This window comes from Triturus cristatus, unplaced genomic scaffold (genome assembly GCF_964204655.1).
Source record: "Triturus cristatus unplaced genomic scaffold, aTriCri1.1 SCAFFOLD_194, whole genome shotgun sequence".
NCBI classification, from domain to species: domain Eukaryota; kingdom Metazoa; phylum Chordata; class Amphibia; order Caudata; family Salamandridae; genus Triturus; species Triturus cristatus.
In genome coordinates, this window is record NW_028188007.1 from 1,214,302 (window position 1) to 1,231,913 (window position 17,612).

A 17,612-nucleotide genomic window follows, 5' to 3' on the forward strand; every position below is an offset into this window, starting at 1 on the left:
CTAATTGCGAGCATTCCCTATGGGGAATTGTTACGCCTGAAAAGGATATGCAGCACGGATGAAGAATTCAACATTTGTGCTTCAGAATCCATGCATCGCATGAAAGCAAGAGGCTATTCAGATGAGATTTTGACTAAAGCTCTAACTAAGACATCAACCAGATCTAGAGCTAGTTTACTCCCAGGTCCAACAGCAGCCTTGGAGGTGTCATCTGATTCACCTGCTACTCCTGAGGCAACAGTCAAAACCCAATGTCCTAGACTAATCACAGCATATAGTGAGAACGAACGCAAAATTAGATCTATTGTTAACAAAAACTGGGGAATAGTACTTACTGATCCTGTTTTAAGAATGAGTCTGCCATCCAGCCCCACTATAACATTCAGTAGAGCTAAAAACATGGGGGCAATACTAGATCTCACTAGCCCGGAAATAAGAACCAAATCTAATTGGTTACAACCAAAGAATGGTTTTTATAAATGCTCATCTTGCCGGGCTTGTAAGTTCGGGGTCAACACAACAGAATACTATACTCCATTCAGCCCTATACCACACAAGATAATGGGAAACTATAACTGTAAAACTGATTTTGCAGTTTATGTTCTCACTTGCACCTGTGGGCTTCATTACATCGGAAGCACCAAACTACAGGTACATGAGAGAATCCTTCAACATCTACGTGCCATTTTGCATAGTGATCCCAATTACCCAGTGGCGCGCCATTTCAAACAAGTTCATGGTAATAATTTATCTTGTTTAAAGTACTATGTGGTAGCTGCTATTCCTAAACCACGCAGAGGAGGAAACAGAGAGGCTATGCTAAGGAGATTAGAAACTAAATTCATTCTTAACTTCGATAGCAAATGCCCAAATGGTCTGAATAATACCGAAGATATGTACACATGTTTGTGAACAGTTATTCTGTAGATTACCCGAATTATTGTATTCATATGTGGTACAGATTTTTTGAGTTTGCTTTTTTTTTTTTTGATTTGATTTTATACAACTTACTGTTTAAATTTTGTGAGTATTGGTGAAACTTGTGATCACGAGAGAGGGATATGGAATATACAAAGAATGGTTGGTACTTTTGTACTTACGATTTTCAGCGGCGATACATTTACACCGTGGCAGAGATCTAGTATCAAAGGAATGGCATCCATTGTTCTTCTTTTTTGTTTCAAAAGAAATGGTTAAACTTAGACATGATCTGGGTTTAAAAAGATAAACTTTTCAAATAGAAGTTGGCGCCATATTGTAACAATACATAGTATATTTGGAATTATGTCTCAGCCGAGTGTAGATTGCTGATAAATGTATATAGATTATATTTATATGTATATATTATATTTTCTTCTATCTGTGTGGTCATTTTGTGTAACCAATATTCTTCACATTTAATATCACATTAATTTGCACATGAATCATTTGGAATATTAATTCTTCAACTAGCTCTGCTATGCACTTTAAATACACGCACAAAAATTATTTTGCACATTGCCTTCCAAAGTCACAAGTTTGTTAATGATTGTATGCATTTATGCAGTTACAATGAATGAATTGTTTACATTATTTATAAATGTGAAGTTGGATTTATCCAGGAATTTTCATATTACCGATATGTATTTATTACATTGGTTATATTTATGGAGTCTGTTTTCTATGTCCTTCATTAACTTTCGTATCATGTGACTATTGTGGGAAGGGCATATTATTTAAAAATGGCGAAATCAACTGCAGCCTTTATGTGAACTAGGGCGCTTGAGCCCGAAACGCGTCATCTGTCGACTGCTGCTGGGTATGAAATAAAACACCTTGCCTGAGAAAACAAGTGGTTCGTATCTCTTTCTTCGCTGCCGAGGTAGAGGTGGAAGGAGTAATTTTTGCAATATATATATATATATATATATATATATATATATATGTTTCACAAATACATACTAACACATTTCTAGGCACTAGTAATACCAGTATTCAGAGGTACAGGCATTGCACAAGCAGACATCGGCACATATTCACGGTACAGCCGGACTACCGTGACGTCACTTTATACAAAGTTACCCAGGATCGGCAGATGACTGTTCGCACTTCCAGTTGAGCACAACCAATTTGGTACTTAGAAACGCATGTTATATAGGTACCGTACCCCCCCTTGCACTTTAGGCAGACCGCGGGGGGTGCGACGATGTGCCAGCCCCTAAAAAGTGCATATACTCTCCATGTGCACACCTGAAACCTTACTGTATGGACGCATAGGTCCACTCCTGCACCGCTTTGCATCAAAGCGCCTCCTTATTTACAGACATCTGCTCAGCGCCTCGTTTCCCTTTTAGGTGCCCGCTGTGCTTTAACCGGACAGGTACTGAGTAAATGCACTTTATTTGGCAAGCAGAGTGCCAGCACTTTAAGGCCCGGATGCAGTGGTTATAAAAGGGAAGAGCGCACGAGCACTGTAATGAGAGTGCATGCAATTTCATATTTTCCTTAGAAACCCTTGGCGCATCCTTCTTTTTCGGCATGTTTGTCTCTGCACCTTTTTTTAGGTCTTGCCTGAGCCAGCGCATGCACTGCGAGACATTTAGTTAGGGCTTTTAAAAGTGCTGCCACACGACCTAGTGCTTGCGTTCACGTGCGAGTGCACGCGTGCAGCCGCCTGCTTTCAGCACCCTGGCTTTCCTTTATGGCTTTCCTTTGCCACGCACACCACTCACAGACTCACCTCCTGCTCCCCCTCCCGTCACAGAGCGCGTCTTGTTTTTTTTTTTTTACAGTTACGAGCCGTCATGGCTCATTAAGTGCTTTCGCGCGCACCACTGCTGATACGCCATGACTGCCCAGACTTGCATGCAGGCAGTATTTTACTTTGTGATGAAAATGTAGTTTTGTAAGAAGGTGTTTGATTTCTGAAAAAAATATCTTGGATTCGCTGGGAGTTTGTTATTCAACCTGAGCCGATTTTTTTGGTTGCATTAAAAAATGTAATTTAGATATTGTATGTTATGCTCTTTGCCTACCCTTAAAATGATTCTGTGGAATTGTGGGTCTGCTCTGTGTACTTCTTGCCTGTGGATCCAGTTGTCTTAAATAGATATTCCACTTGCGGCCTGTTTCAACTTAGTTTAGACATATGTGAATCTTCTGAATAAGACCACTGTGAGAGAGCAGCCTTGAAACGGTAGACTATGCACCATGGGTTTTCTGCTTTAGGTTGGCTGACAGCGAGGCTGGAGATGAGCGCCCCCTTGCATGTCTAAGTAGAAGGCACCCTGTAGCCACCGGAGCCATCATCCTAGGCAACCACAGCAGTAAAGAGTTCCGGGTCACAATTGTGGTTTGGAGCTCTCTGTGTGCAGGCTGAAGTGCACTTCTCTTGAGGTATTCCTTCTTGTGCTGAAGATATCTGTGGCATGTAAATGATTGTTACTGGAGAAGTTTAAATCTAAGTGTGCAAGACAGAGCAGATCAGAGATAGACAGGCCTGTTGTACTGTCTGTAGCTCTGTGCAGCGCCATTTCTTTAAAAAAGAAAGTTCCGGCCTTTTTTCCTGGAGTGTAGCGTGAGATGAACCACTGGAAGAAGTCTTCACTTGACTCCGTTTGCATGTGGTTTTTGGGCAGTGACTATCAGCTGTTTCTTGGACAGCTTCTCTTCTGGGTGTGTTTGAATATGAGTAAATGTGCTGTGAAGTTGCTCTAGACTGGTGATGTCAGGCCTGGCCGGCAGGTACATGTGATTTTCACATTTAGGTTGCTTAGTAGAGTCTGCTGCGTGAGTGAGTGTAATTCTAACAGCTTGTGAAGTGGGGGCAGCGGTGCTACACCCCTGCCGGACACCCAGAAGAGGCCCAGACTGTATCCTTTGTTTAAAATCCGATCCAACGCAAAGTAATGGAAGCTAAAAAAGCAAAGACTGGCTGTAGGTAAATACTTTTTATAATGTAGCAAGCCTTTTCCAAAGTTGAAAGGTACTAATAGACCTGCAACTTCACAAAGTCGACTCCCGTGGAATAGTGCTGCTATTACTGAGGTGGGTTTTAATTACATATTACAATTTACAGTGTAAAAAATCGATTTCTACCAACTCTTGTTACATGTAAACCGAAATATATTTCAGTATAAGTCTTTTTAGGTCTCGCTGAGCCCAGCGCATGCGCTGGCTCAGAGAGACATTTTGGAGGTGAGTTTTCAAAGTGCTGCTGGCAGGCCTAGCGCTTGCGTTCACGCGAGCGTGCACGCGCGAACTGCTAGCCTTCAGCAGCACTTTGAAAACTCATGCTTTAGCGCATCATCGCGATTGCGATCACTTTCGCTTTCAGAGCGATCGCGATCACTTTCGCTTTTTCGGCAGCACTGCGTTACTTTTACTGCCGCGCTGCTTTTTTTCACTTCCACTGGGTCCTTCTTAGGTATGTGTTATACCACAAGACGCTTGTGTATATTGCCTAATACTTTTTTTGCGCTTCATGCCATGCCATCTTTAGTTTTTTATTTCTTTGACTATTCTTTTGTTAAGTGCTACTGCATTCACATGGGATGTCATTTCAAAATGCAGCTTCCTTTTTAGATGCAATGTTTGAACTCGCAGAGTTTTTGTTCTTGTGTGTTCACCTGAGCAATGAGGTCCCAAAGGCGAGACCTATTGGCTATGCCAATGCTTGTTTAACCCTCTAATTCTATTAGCACGATTTCCCTTTCTGGGGTGACTGTCCGTTGTTCTACGCCTCACTTATTGATATCTAGCTCGCTGACATGGGATGCATGACTTAGATGAGAGCCAGGAGTAAAGTTATAGCTTTGTTACCCAGTGAGCTTACTCCTACAAGACCAAAGAACTCTGCTATCGGTTACAGTAAAATATAAAGATAGATTGTTTTTCTTTTTGTCTTCAAAAGGTCTAGTTTATTAGTGGTAGCATCAATGCATTTGTGGTCACTGGAATGTTAGGCAGTGGTCAGTTGTGTGAGTTTCCTCACCAATGTGGGTTGTGCTGTTGTTGTGCTCTAGTACTGCTTCCCCAGCCTTTCATCTCTAATGAACAACTCACACATTTGAAGAAAATGTGTACTGCTCGAATAGGCTTGTCCATGGGTGTTAAGAGCCAAACGTGACCTTGTGTTGACATTTGAAATAACACTGCAGTGCTGAGAGCATGCCAGGCCTAGTGACTGCCCCCATTGTTGCCAGTTTGTATAAGCAGGCACATTTAGCCTTCAGAGTGAATGGTTTGCTGCGCGGCCGTATAAATGTAGATCTGATGGGAATCATTGTGTGGGGTCGTGCTCCAGCAAGTGTTTGATGCGTTTATGTTTACAGGTAAGGAACATCTTCTCTCTCAGGCCTAGCTAGCCAGATTTCTGACAGCAAGAACCTATGATGCAACTGGACCTGTGTTTGGCTTTAATTTGGGCTTCATGCTGACGCTGACTAGAGTCTGCCGCCTTCATAAGATTGAACCAAACAGAGGCTCGAATTTTATTACACAGTGAACAAAGAAAGGGAAAAAATATTAATGTCATAATATACAGTTTTGATTGTGAGTTATTACACTGATTGTTTAATATTCGGTGATCAAATCATTCCACAGTTACCCAATTTTAAACATTGTTATAATGTGCGTGAGTGCTAACTCTACAAGCTTGTCTAGCCTTCGGCACTGATTGGGGGGTGACTTCCGCAAATTGAAAACTTTGTCTCTATTTGACAACCACCCCATCTCCATGTACAAGGAGGCCAGTGAATGAGAATCCAAGAGTAAACAAGCATTGGCAAAGCCAATCAATCTGACCATTGGGACCTATTGGCTTTGTCAGTGGATTTTTAGTAAAGCTGCACAGCATTCCCAAAGCAGCATGGCTAAAGAATGGGGAAAAAAGCCTTTGACGTAGCAGACCACGTAATTTTATTGGTGCACACACCACGCATATGCACGCATACAAAATAACGCAGCTGATTTTTTACTTTCATTTACAGATCAATAGTTTTTAAAGTGGGTGGGGAAAGAAACGGGGCAGAAGCAACACTGAGTGCCTAGTGAGTAGCGGCATCAACACGGCGAGCATAAATGGGGGAAACAGTAAACTGATGAGAGAGCAACATGGAGCTGGTGAGGAGAAGCATTTGGGCACAAGAGAGGAACGTGAAGGAGTGGGAGGCCAGTACTTAAAGGAGTCAGCTGGAAAATACATGCACTCTCGAATGCTTAAACAAACAAGCATTGGCATAGCCAATAGGGCTCGCCTTTGGGCCCTTTTAAGTTTTTAGCCATGCAACAGTTGATATTATTGCACCAAGGATATTGTGCTGCATAACTAAATACTTATAAGGTCCCAAAAGCGAGACCTATTGGCTATACCAATGCTTGTTACATGTGGGGTTCGTCCGAAGAGACCGATCACGCGCCCAGGTTCCAAAACACATCACCCACTGAAGAAGCGCTAAACACTGACTCCCCAAGTCAGTGGCTACACCCCTCGCTCCCTGGGCGCGGGCTACAGCTCTGGCATTTATCAAAATCCCCTGTCGTAAAGACCGAGACATTGAGTTGGGGGAGCCTCCCACCCCTCCCTTTCAGGGGCGTCCGTCCCATCACCCCCGATGCAGGAACCTCAGACAGCCAGATAAGAAACTTTTGAGGATTGCAATTATATCCCTGGGCAGATAAGGCTCGGGTTTTCTCGTTTTTATCGCTCGCTGATTTTACAGTCTCCAAATTGTTGTTTCCTATCAGTGTATAATCTGGCACAGGGAGCCAGGCGACCTGCAGTTTCAGTAAATTGTATGGGGGGGCAGGGGGGGGAGGGATTACGGGGCACATATGCCTCCACTGTTCCTGCTTTGGGAAGGTTCCTCACTAGTGCGTCCTGTAGGTGCCACACCATGTGTCTGCAACGCAATGGCTACTTCACGCCACCACCCCCTTCCGGATAAAAAACTGCCCCCCATTACGCCCCTAGTGTTTCAGAAGCCAACTATCTCCAGTTCCAGAAGTGTATTAGGTAGCCTGGCGGACTCGTGCGCCTGCGGCAGAGCTATTATTGTCTCTTCCACATCTCGGTGGGTTGACGGACCTTGCCGTCCACTGAAGTGTCATCCTCAGAACAACTGTGTCATCAACAGTGCATCAAAGCGGCAAGCGCCTCAACACAGGCCCTTGCTGTTGATGAGAAGTGGCCCGTACCACAGCTCTGATGAGGACCTGTATGTAAAGTAAAATAAAACAAGCAGGCTGTCACAGAGCTACACCAGGCTCTGCTGACTGTAACGCCGCTGTGTCACTGTTAAAAGTAATTTGTTGGACCGGCATCACAGTCTCAGTCATGATCTGAGCGGCCCAAAGCGAGATTAGTACTGCGACTAGTAAATCTGTCGCGCTGCTCTTTCGTTGCTGAAAAGGCGCATAGTGCCAGCAGGAGGCAACAGTCCCCACCCCCCACAATAGCATGCATGTTCTTACACATAAATAAAACACACCACACAAATTTTTGTTTGGGTAAGAAACTGCTGCAGGTTTATTACATACACCGCTATGTAATATGGTAGGTTATCTTACGGGCGATCCAAGGGCAGGCAACCAACTGGGCCGCCTGCCCATCTGATGAGCCAAGCAGCACTGGGGCGAACCCCGTCTGTGCTGCCCATTCGGTGATCCTTTCAGGGCGGAGCGTAGCAAGGCAAACCCCCAGTTGTACAGGCCCACAACCGCCTGAAGGACTGACGGGGCGCCGACACGGTTTTCCAGGAACCTCCCATGAGGCTCCTGGGCTCTGGCACCCCCTATGGTGCTGTGCAGAGGTACCCTTCGGTACCCATTTGCTTCCAGATCGCCCTGTAACTCCGCCTGCAACGAAAAAGGAACAACATTACAACATTCTATGCCTCCCACGCTGCTTCCACGCTGGGTAAGCGGTAGGGTGGGAGACGGCGTGTCCAGGGCGTGAAAAGAGGAAGGTCAGAGGGTGGGGGAGGCCTATATACCCCCCCTCGTTCCTCGCGCCCCGGAAGTGACGCGCCCTGCAGCCACTGGCTGCTAAGAGTGTGGGGACTCCTCCCCGAGGGGTCCCCTAGCAGACGGGGGGTGGGCTGGTGCCTAGCTGGCACTAGAGGCCCACTCTTCTAGGGCACCCTGCGGGCGCCAGGGCAGCTGCATAGCGCCAGCAGGAGGCAACAGTCCCCACCCCCACAATAGCATGCATGATCTTACACATAAATAAAACACACCACACACATTTTTGTTTGGGTAAGAAACTGCTGCAGGTTTATTACATACACCGTTATGTAATATGGTGGGTTATCTTACGGGTGATCCAAGGGCAGGCAACCAACAGGGCCGCCTGCCCGCCTGATGAGCCAAGCAGCACTGGGGCGAACCCCGTCTGTGCTGCCCATTCGGTGATCCTCTTCCCGGATCACGGTCGCTTATTACTCACGCCCCTTTCAGGGCGGAGCGTAGCAAGGCAAGCCCCCGGTTGTTCAGGCCCACAACCGCCCGAAGGACTGACGGGGCGCAGACAGAGTTTTCCAAGAACCTCCCATGAGGCTCCTGGGCTCTGGCACCCCCTATGGTGCCGCGCAGAGGTCGCAGAGATCGCCCTGTAACTCCACCACAGCTCTGGAGGTGGCCACCGTCGCCGCCAGGGCCCCCCACCAAAATAGCTATAGTCTTGCCCACTAGATCGTCTGTCTAGAGCCTACTGCAAATCTAGATGAAAGGACATCCCTACTGGATATCGATGCCCCATCTATCTCCCAATAGCCCTAGACGTTAGCTTGGGTCAGCTAGTGTCTGTTGAAACAAGGGCCCTATGCCTGTGAAGTTGTGCCAAGCACAGATCACCTCACGCCGCAAAGTTCCACTGCGTGACATGACTCAGCCCAGTCCAACCCAGGGCGGGACAGTTTCGGGCACCCTGGCTCATGATGCCCCACCTATTTGCTGCACACACTGGATGCCGCTCTTCTGGCACCATGTGTGGCTGGACACATGTGTCTCCGATCTCTGGGGCAGCACTCACTTGTTAGGAGACCGTTCCAACCCTCGCTTGCCAGCTTGGTCGATACGGATGAGGGGGATTATGCTTAACCCTGGCACGGTCCCTTTACTTGCTAAATCCATGCGCACAGGAGTGACCCTTACAGGCGTATGAGACAATGAGCACGGCTGCCCTCCAGCACTTGTCCTGCATCCCTTATTCCTTGTGGGAATTTCGAACACTCAGCTCCCTCTGGTGAAGCCCCCTAGGCATACCCGCTCAGAGAATCTGTCTGATTCGATACAGGGCGCACTGTCTGAAATCCAGTGCCTAACACTCGAAGTGGGGGATGCCACACACTGTCTAGGTCATGGTAACCTTAAGGAGCACACCATTAACACCTGGGCGTACCACTAAATGGGACTGGCTCCACCCAGCTGTAACGCTCCCGCTGGGCTGGGTAACTGCGGCCCAGGATGACCCTTAAACAATCTGCGTGGTGTGCTGCCACAAACCGTATTGGTACTAAAAACCTCAAGAAGCACACAATTACCTCCTGGAAGTACCCCTCAATGAGACCAGCTCCACACAGCTGTAGGCCAGAGAGACACCATGCTCAACCTATTTACTGGATTCTGCCACTTGGTACCCTACTGGTTGCAGCTCTGTTTTTATGTAAAGCGCGCGTGCCCACGGGGCATGCAGTCACTGATGACCGGGTATATTACCCACTCGCTGATGTATCGCTAACTGCCCTTATTAGGATAGTAGAAAAGCTGAATGATTCCCAAGGACTGCGGACTTAACACTCCAACCCAGTTTGACCCAAAACTTGGGACAGGCCAAGTAATCACGCCCTTCAAGGTACATCTACAGCAATGACTATCAACATATTTGGGACACCGGTCGCAGAAAATGCCCTTTCTAGTCTCAGGTTCTAGCCCATAGGGGGATAACCAGGGAGTGGACAAGTCTGTGGTAACCAGGTGGGGACAACTGTGCAAAACCTGCCCTTTCCTGAATCTAGGGACACCAAAAGGTATCTGATACCCTGTCGCCCTATGGCACTACGCAGTGTTAACAAAACTTTACTGCGCCACAGCACACTAGTAGCTGACCACTACCACCACCCGCCTTCAGCCCTGGTTAACACGTGGGAGAATATATCATGCCTGAAGCGACCCGATACCTGCCCTTGGCTGCAGCTGAATGCCCATCCCGTGAACATTCTATACGGTGCCCGCAGGTGTTCCCCATGAAGGCCCTCGTAGCCAAATGCACAGAGCAGTCATTATTTTGTAAGTCCCTCTCTCTGAATTGAAATTTCCTGAGTAAGTGTAAAATTATACTTTCCCACCATTGGGCAGGAAACCGGTGGCAAAGGCAGGCTGTTAATTAGTGGCTTCTGACATTGCCGCTGTGTAACTACTACAAAACCACAGTACACCTACAACACACCAGTACCATTGGCTTTACAATGCTTGTTAGTTGCATAGGTAACTGAAGTCACAATTCCGGCTTCGCTGCGTAGCACATTGAAAATGCCTCCATTCCGATCTGGTGGGACTGTCCCCTTAACGTGTTGAACAAGCATGAATTGTCTCCCTACAATGAGTAGTGAGCTTACCCACGATTGGGACCATTCCCCTAATCAACTTCCGCAACAGCCAGACAGGTCACCTGCATGTGAGCCAGGTACCGGAACCGGGAGTCCTTGGAAACGGAATAGCGGTGCACAATCCCCACGTTGGAGGCAAAATTTACCTTGTTGTAGTGCGAAAGAGCACATGCGGAGACAAAATAACTATTCTTTGCAAAACAGAGCCTGTCCGTATCTATTGCCTATATAGGGACAAAAGATGAACCATGATATTATCACTGACCAAGTCTGTGATTTCCTCTCCGCTACCTGTGGCGTATTTCTCATAATTCGCCATATGTGACTGACACCGCACTTACAGCCTGTGCTTTGTGTGATCTTGGCCCCCTATGGTGTGACCAGAGCCCCGTGAAGTATGCCTGGTTCTAGGACTTTAATGCACAAGTGATAGGTGAGGAAGATGGGACCATACTTGCCGAGCCCCGGCCAGAACCGCCAACCATTTGTCCTCCGTAGCACATTCATCAATAGGACATTGAGAAGGGCCACACGCATAACTCCTAGTGGCCAAAGGGCCTTGCTGGCCAAGCGGCGAAATCTTTGCTCAACGCAATAATCCTAAACAGACTTCTCACGGCGCACGCCACCCAGGCGCCAACATCCCCGACTCCAAAGAAAAGGAACCACAAACCCAAGACCCTGCACGAGTCACTCACCGAGGCACCGCTGGAGGATCCACCTCTGAACAACGCTTTCCATGAATAGCAAGCTCAACCGCAAATGGGACCATTACACTAAGCAACACCACCAATCAACAGAAATCAACCATACCCCCTGTCAAACAGGTAAAATGTGTGAGAACCCAGCCATGGCCAGACGAAAGCATAGACGAAGTTTATCTGGGGCATTGTAGAGACGTGACCGATACCAGACAACCTATCCCTTCCACCTGAAACTCGATAATCATTAACAAAATGCCTGGTGACTTAAAAGATGCATATCAGTGTCACAGCTCCCCACAGTGCAAAGGCTCTTGCTATAAGAGGGAACCTCAAATAAGGTGCTTTCTTTACCTGCCTTTGAATAATCTGTGGTCTTGCGACCTAGGCTGGTGGCGTGCTATATCTGCAGCTAACGGAAAATGAAAACTCTGGAACTGCAGCAATGGGAACGAAATACATGAATTAGCCCCACCACGGGCACTCTGTTGCCGAGGAAGACGCACCGCAACACCAATGAAGGCAGACCTAGACTTTATTCAGGGAAATGTGTTTGTTTCATGCACCACCAATAAAACCTTTTTTTTTTTCTTAAAACAGGACTTCACATTTGAAGATAGGAGGGTGTCAATTAAATTATTTGCAGTAATATTAGTGTGCTGCTGGTGTTCCAAATTTGAAAACCTACCTCACTATGCCTGGATATTAGATGTAGACACATTGGGGATTTGGACAAGTGTGCCTGTGCACTTTCAGTGTCCTGGCCGCAGGGGGCATGGATCATCAATTCAGAGCTGTTCTGAACACGGGCCCCCAAAATATGTTTCGCCCAGGGCCCCCAACCTCCTTAAGCTGTCTCTGGATGCACCGCAACGCCAACTGGAGGCAGCATAACAAGTTCTGACCTAGAGCTGTTCCCGGTAACGCCTACATAGATGCCCAGTATTGCGCAAAACTAGAATCCGCATATGCTTGTGCTACCTTACCGCAAGGCAGTGCAACAGACAACCTGACACTAGTGCCACTAATGCCTTGACTCCCGTCAGGCGGCCACTTCCTTTGCACCATACCTTGCTCCTGCTGTGCTGCCCATCCTATTATCACCACAACTACTAACCCTGACCCGTGCAAGCGTGACAAGTCCGCCTATTCCAAGGCCCTCAAATTTAAAAGAATGGCTTGGGCAGCAGGCAATAGTTATTTTAATGTAAATTGAATTAAACCATGCCTGTTGAGGTCAACCCGTGGCAGGCTGTCACAAGCACCGGTGTGCCAGTTAAGTGAAGTGCACAGATGCAAATTTCTTAAATTCTTCAGTGTGAGAGCAAAACTAACGAACGGTCGCACTGCCGACCCACAGCGCTCCGCTTACCGACCCCGGTATCATACCTGCAAAGCTTCACCTTGCGCCGCTAGGGCCATGTGTTCCACACTTACAACATCACTAAAATGAGTCTTTTAGATCGAGACAGAACCTCCTATCTGCTAAGGGGTGGATTCCCCTATTATTTCCAGTGATGTTAGTGAGCTGTTGCCGTGTTACTGTGTTAAAATATGTCATCATCCCCCGATATTGTATACAAATACATTTAGAAATTGGAAGAGTATGACCATGCACTGTCAGTAACTTTCCCCAAGATGGGCACGGAAGAGCTGAACTGTTCACATTCAAAGCTGTTCCACACAGGGTCACCCGAATAAGTGTCATGACCCACAGGAGGGGGCGCTAGAGAGCAGGTTGTCGAGCGGTATGAATGGGGCAAGTACACTACATCTCCCATAATGCACGGGGAAGAATTCATCTTGCTATATAAGCCTCGCCCCCATAATCACCGGTGCTTGTCACTTGAGCTTTCACCAGCACTACGGAGGAACGAGCCCGTCCCAAAGCTTCAACCATCGTCCCAGTTGCAGTTGGGAGAAATACCGAACCGAGGAGATCTTCGACGACACCCGTCAGCTCCGCAATTCCGCAAACCGTTCAGCGGTTATTTGAATCTGGCGCGCTGCGCGCGCAACCTCAGGATCCTGATTACACGGCAGCCATAGCGGCTGCAAGGCGGAGAAGAAACAACGCTAACCCGATTCCCGAGCGCGACCATCCCAGGTAGTCGGCTCGCGGGAATCTTTCCCCACAGAAACCTAGGTACCGAGTGGGTACGGACGTAACCCACAACATTCCTTCACAGCTCTCAACCAGTGGAGAATTAACGCTGAGACATTTCAGCGCTCTTGCATTTCCAGTGAGGCGAGAAGCATCAAGAGGAACATAATTTGCCTGGATTCCAGGAGAATCGTCAGACTTCTTTCTTTTGTTGTCAGCTGGTCAGGAACCAGCACTTTTGTTACCACACGTTTTGGGTTGTCCAAGACGACAGAAACCTGGACCGTGGAAGTAAGGGAAGTCCCCTGCACCAGTCACAGGACACTTGTGCTTTCAGAGAGAGAGAAGACATTTACATCTCGACTGATTGATAAGTATCACTTTACGTTACTAAGTGCAAGACTGTGTACTATTGATATTGTTTATTGCTTAACCTACTCCCGTTAGTTGATGACCTACCCTGTTACCCTACACGTCAGTAGTACATGTACACACGTAAGTGAAAGACGCCTTCAGAGAACGGGGGGAGGAAGGATTTGAGTGTGTCTTAGTTATACCCTGACGTGTGTCTCTTGTGTTTTCTTTCAGAGTACTGGGGTGGAGTGCAGGAGAGAGGGGTCATCACTGTAATCTACATTATTTTACCACGTCGGGAGACGACTCTACTTTTTGTTTCCTTTGTCCCTTTTTTCCCTTTCCCCGATAAGGGTGCCTCCTGTGTCGTGAGATACTCACCACGCACTGGTGTTACCTCTTAGGGGAAAGGGTTACTAAACATCTCATCGTTCCTGCTGTACCCGGCTTCCAGGTTAGTGGCACTCTATACTCCCGAGCCTGACAGAGTGACAAGCCCACGGTTTTATACAGCCTGAACGATGGACACTAGTGTAGTGCTTACTTCAGTATTAGAAACACTGACTGCACTGCGAATGGAAGTAGACGCTTTTCGGGGTGAAAACCTAGAACTGCGTAATGAGATGGGCACTATGAGAAGAGAGGTAGCTGGGCTATCTCGCCCGGGTCCTAGCGATCAGAGAGGGGCGCATTATATCAGACAATGGACGCTACCCCCACCAAACCCTAGTGGCGCGAGTACAGGGCATACCACGCAAGCGGGAGGAGGTAGTACTGGATCCTCTACAATACAGGTTATCCAACCGGCGCACTTACCTTTAGCCCCCCCGGAGCGCTTTTTTGGGGATCCAAAAAAGTTTGGCATCTTTTTAGGGCAGTGTAAACTACACTTCATGTGCAAACCAGCAGTATTCCCCGATGACAAGACCAAAACCGCCTTTGTGATGTCCTATTTAAGTGGGAATGCAGCTAGCTGGTCTTTCCCCCTGATAGAAAGAGACGACCCGGCCTTGCGCAATTTCGACACATTTTGCGAGGAAATGCGCAAGTTGTTCGACAGAAAGGCTCACTCCCTCTCCTTAGACAGAGATCTAATCACCCTTAAGCAAGGTTCTCAGGACTTACTATCGTACATCACCACGTTTAACAGATTGGTCTCCGAAACAGATTGGCCCGTAGAAAAACGTACTTCATTATATTATCAAGGATTGAAGGGAGAATTGAAAGATGTCCTGGCGCAGGTGGTACACCTCCCGACCTCTTGCGATGAACTCATTGACCTAACAGTCCAATTAGATCACCGCCTACAAGACAGGAGAGGCGATAAAACTCGAATGGAAACGAGATACGTGGCTCCGCGTTCTCGACCCCCAAGCAATGGTCCATCAACCGGAGGAGAAGGGGTAGAACCTATGCAAATCAGTGGCATAAGGGGACCGTTGACTCAGGATGAACGAGAAAGAAGAAGAAAGCAACGCCTGTGTCTATACTGTGGGAAATCAGGTCATTTCATAAAAGAGTGCAAGGCCAGGACCAAGACACCGTATAGAGACATGAAGGAGACACAGAAGGTGAACGCTACAGATTACATGTCAGAGGCCTCGGAAAACTAGAACGCCCAGACAAGAGTCAGACCCCTTGTTTGTGGCCACCTGAGGAAGAGGTCTGCCCGGCTATAGTCAATACCATTCAACGCGCTGTCGCACACATGAACGTATGCGTCACGCTGACCATACCAGATGCTGGGTTGGTGTTAGTGCATGCCTTGTTGGATTCCGGGGCTACCGGCAACTTCATGGATCAATCATACGCCAAAGAAGTGGGCATACGATATGTTAAAAAGAAAATTCCTGAGATGGTTAAGGCAGTGGACGGCACAGATCTAACGTCCGGGCCGGTAGAATATCATACACCCATACTCCGCATGACTACAGGGAAGGAGCATTGTGAATCCATTCAGTTCGATCTGATAGATGCCCCACAATTCACGTTAATACTAGGAATGCCCTGGCTGACTCTCCATGATCCCCTGATCCAATGGACAGCGCGAACAGTCTCTTTAAACTCTCCTTATTGTTTGGAACACTGTACTCTTGACAAAATGAAAGACCAAGACAAGAAGGAAAGCCCGGCGATGTTTCTGGCGAGCGGGGGGGGGGTCACACGAACGTGGCATGTACCTCAACGTTACCTCCCGAATATCAGAGGTATCGCGACGTATTTAATGAGCAGGAAGCCAATAAATTACCGCCTCATAGGGCATATGATTGTGTGATAGACCTAGAACCGGGAGCCAGTATTCCATGCAGCCGTATCTACGCCCTTACGGAAGCCGAAACAACCTATCTAAAACAATACCTCAGTTCCCTGTTAGACAATGGCTTTATTCGGCATTCCTCTTCTCCTGCCTCATCTCCTCTTTTTTTTATTCCGAAACGTGAGGGAGGCTTGAGGGCCTGCATTGACTACAGAGCCCTGAATCGTGTCACAAAAAAGAACAGATATCCTCTCCCCCTCATTCCTGTACTCTTAGATCAACTAAAAGGAGCCAAAGTCTTCACGAAATTGGATCTCCGTGGAGCATATCATCTGGTCCGAGTGCGGCGGGGGGATGAGTGGAAGACGGCGTTTAGAACCAAGTTTGGCCTATACGAATATCAAGTCATGCCTTTTGGTCTTTGTAATGCCCCCGCCGCCTTCCAATACTTCATGGATGAGGTACTAAGAGGACTGCTGGACGTGTCCTGCATCGTGTACATCGATGACATATTGGTTTACTCTTCATCCCTGGAAGAACACATACACCACGTAACAGCAGTGTTGGAGCGGCTCCAGCGCTATTCGCTTTATGCGAAACTTGAAAAATGCTTTTTTCATACTCCTGAGGTCGAGTTCCTAGGGTATGTCATTGGACCAGAAGGGGTGTGTATGGATACCAAGAAAACGCAAGCCATTCAAGAGTGGAAGTCGCCTTCTAGTGTAAAAGCCTTACAAAGCTTCTTGGGATTTGCAAATTTCTATAGAAGATTCATAAAAAACTTTTCTACCCTTATTCATCCCTTGACGTATCTTCTTAAGAAAGGAGCAACCTTCACTTGGACCACAGAAGCAGAAGAGGCCTTTCGCTACCTCAAACAGTGTTTCACGAGAGCCCCAATCCTAAGACATCCAGATGCATCCCTGCCCTTCATGCTTGAAACGGATGCATCCTATTATGCCTTAGGAGGTATTCTATCTCAACGACATCCAGACACAGGACAGCTCCACCCTGTCGCCTTCTTCTCGAAGAAACTAACAAGTTGCGAGGTAAATTACAGCACGACAGACAAAGAATTGTTGGCCATTAAGCGAGCCTGTGAGGAATGGAGACATCATCTGCTAGGGGCTAGACACACCGTGGAAATATATACGGACCATCGGAACCTCCTATTCCTAAAGAGCGCTCAAGCTTTAACCCCCAGACAACTGCGATGGTCGCTGTTCTTCGCTGATTTTGATTTTATCATCAAATACAGACCTGGACCACAAAATGGAAAGGCGGATGCGCTTTCCAGACCCTTACCTGTGGGCACCCACGACAAGGAGAAGGACGAAGAATCGCCTATAATCTTACAGAAGGCAATCTTCCCTACGCAAACAACGGCAGTGGTTTCCACCGACCTCTTCCTCACCGAGGTGAGACAACAAACAACCACCATAGATACACTCGCATGGTCTCAGGAAAAACCCCAGCAGAGAACCCTTAAAGATGGATTGTTGTTTCACGACAATAAAATCTACCTACCTAGCGTATCCTTGCAGCAACAGGCGTTACACTGGACCCACGACACTGCCTTAGCCGGTCACGTAGGGAGTAGGAAAACGGAA

At 47.4% G+C, this 17,612-nt stretch overlaps 2 protein-coding genes across 5 annotated transcripts in view; one reads left to right on the forward strand and one right to left on the reverse strand.

The window, feature by feature from the left end:
* LOC146770428 (uncharacterized) overlaps positions 1–17,612 on the reverse strand; it is a 205,986-nt gene that overhangs the window by 136,177 nt on the left and 52,197 nt on the right. The window contains exon 2 of one of the 4 annotated variants that reach the window (XM_085640464.1): positions 1,101–1,170. The exons of the other annotated variants lie outside the window; for them this stretch is intronic. The gene's annotated coding sequence lies outside the window, so the exon portion shown is untranslated. The remainder of the gene's footprint in view (positions 1–1,100; positions 1,171–17,612) is intronic. 4 annotated transcript variants of the gene reach the window in all.
* The window catches only part of LOC146770429 (uncharacterized), a 44,851-nt gene continuing 43,693 nt past the window's right edge, over positions 16,455–17,612 (forward strand). The window contains exon 1 of the mRNA XM_085640461.1: positions 16,455–17,100. Coding sequence (XP_085496587.1) covers positions 16,455–17,100 — 646 coding nt within the window. The remainder of the gene's footprint in view (positions 17,101–17,612) is intronic.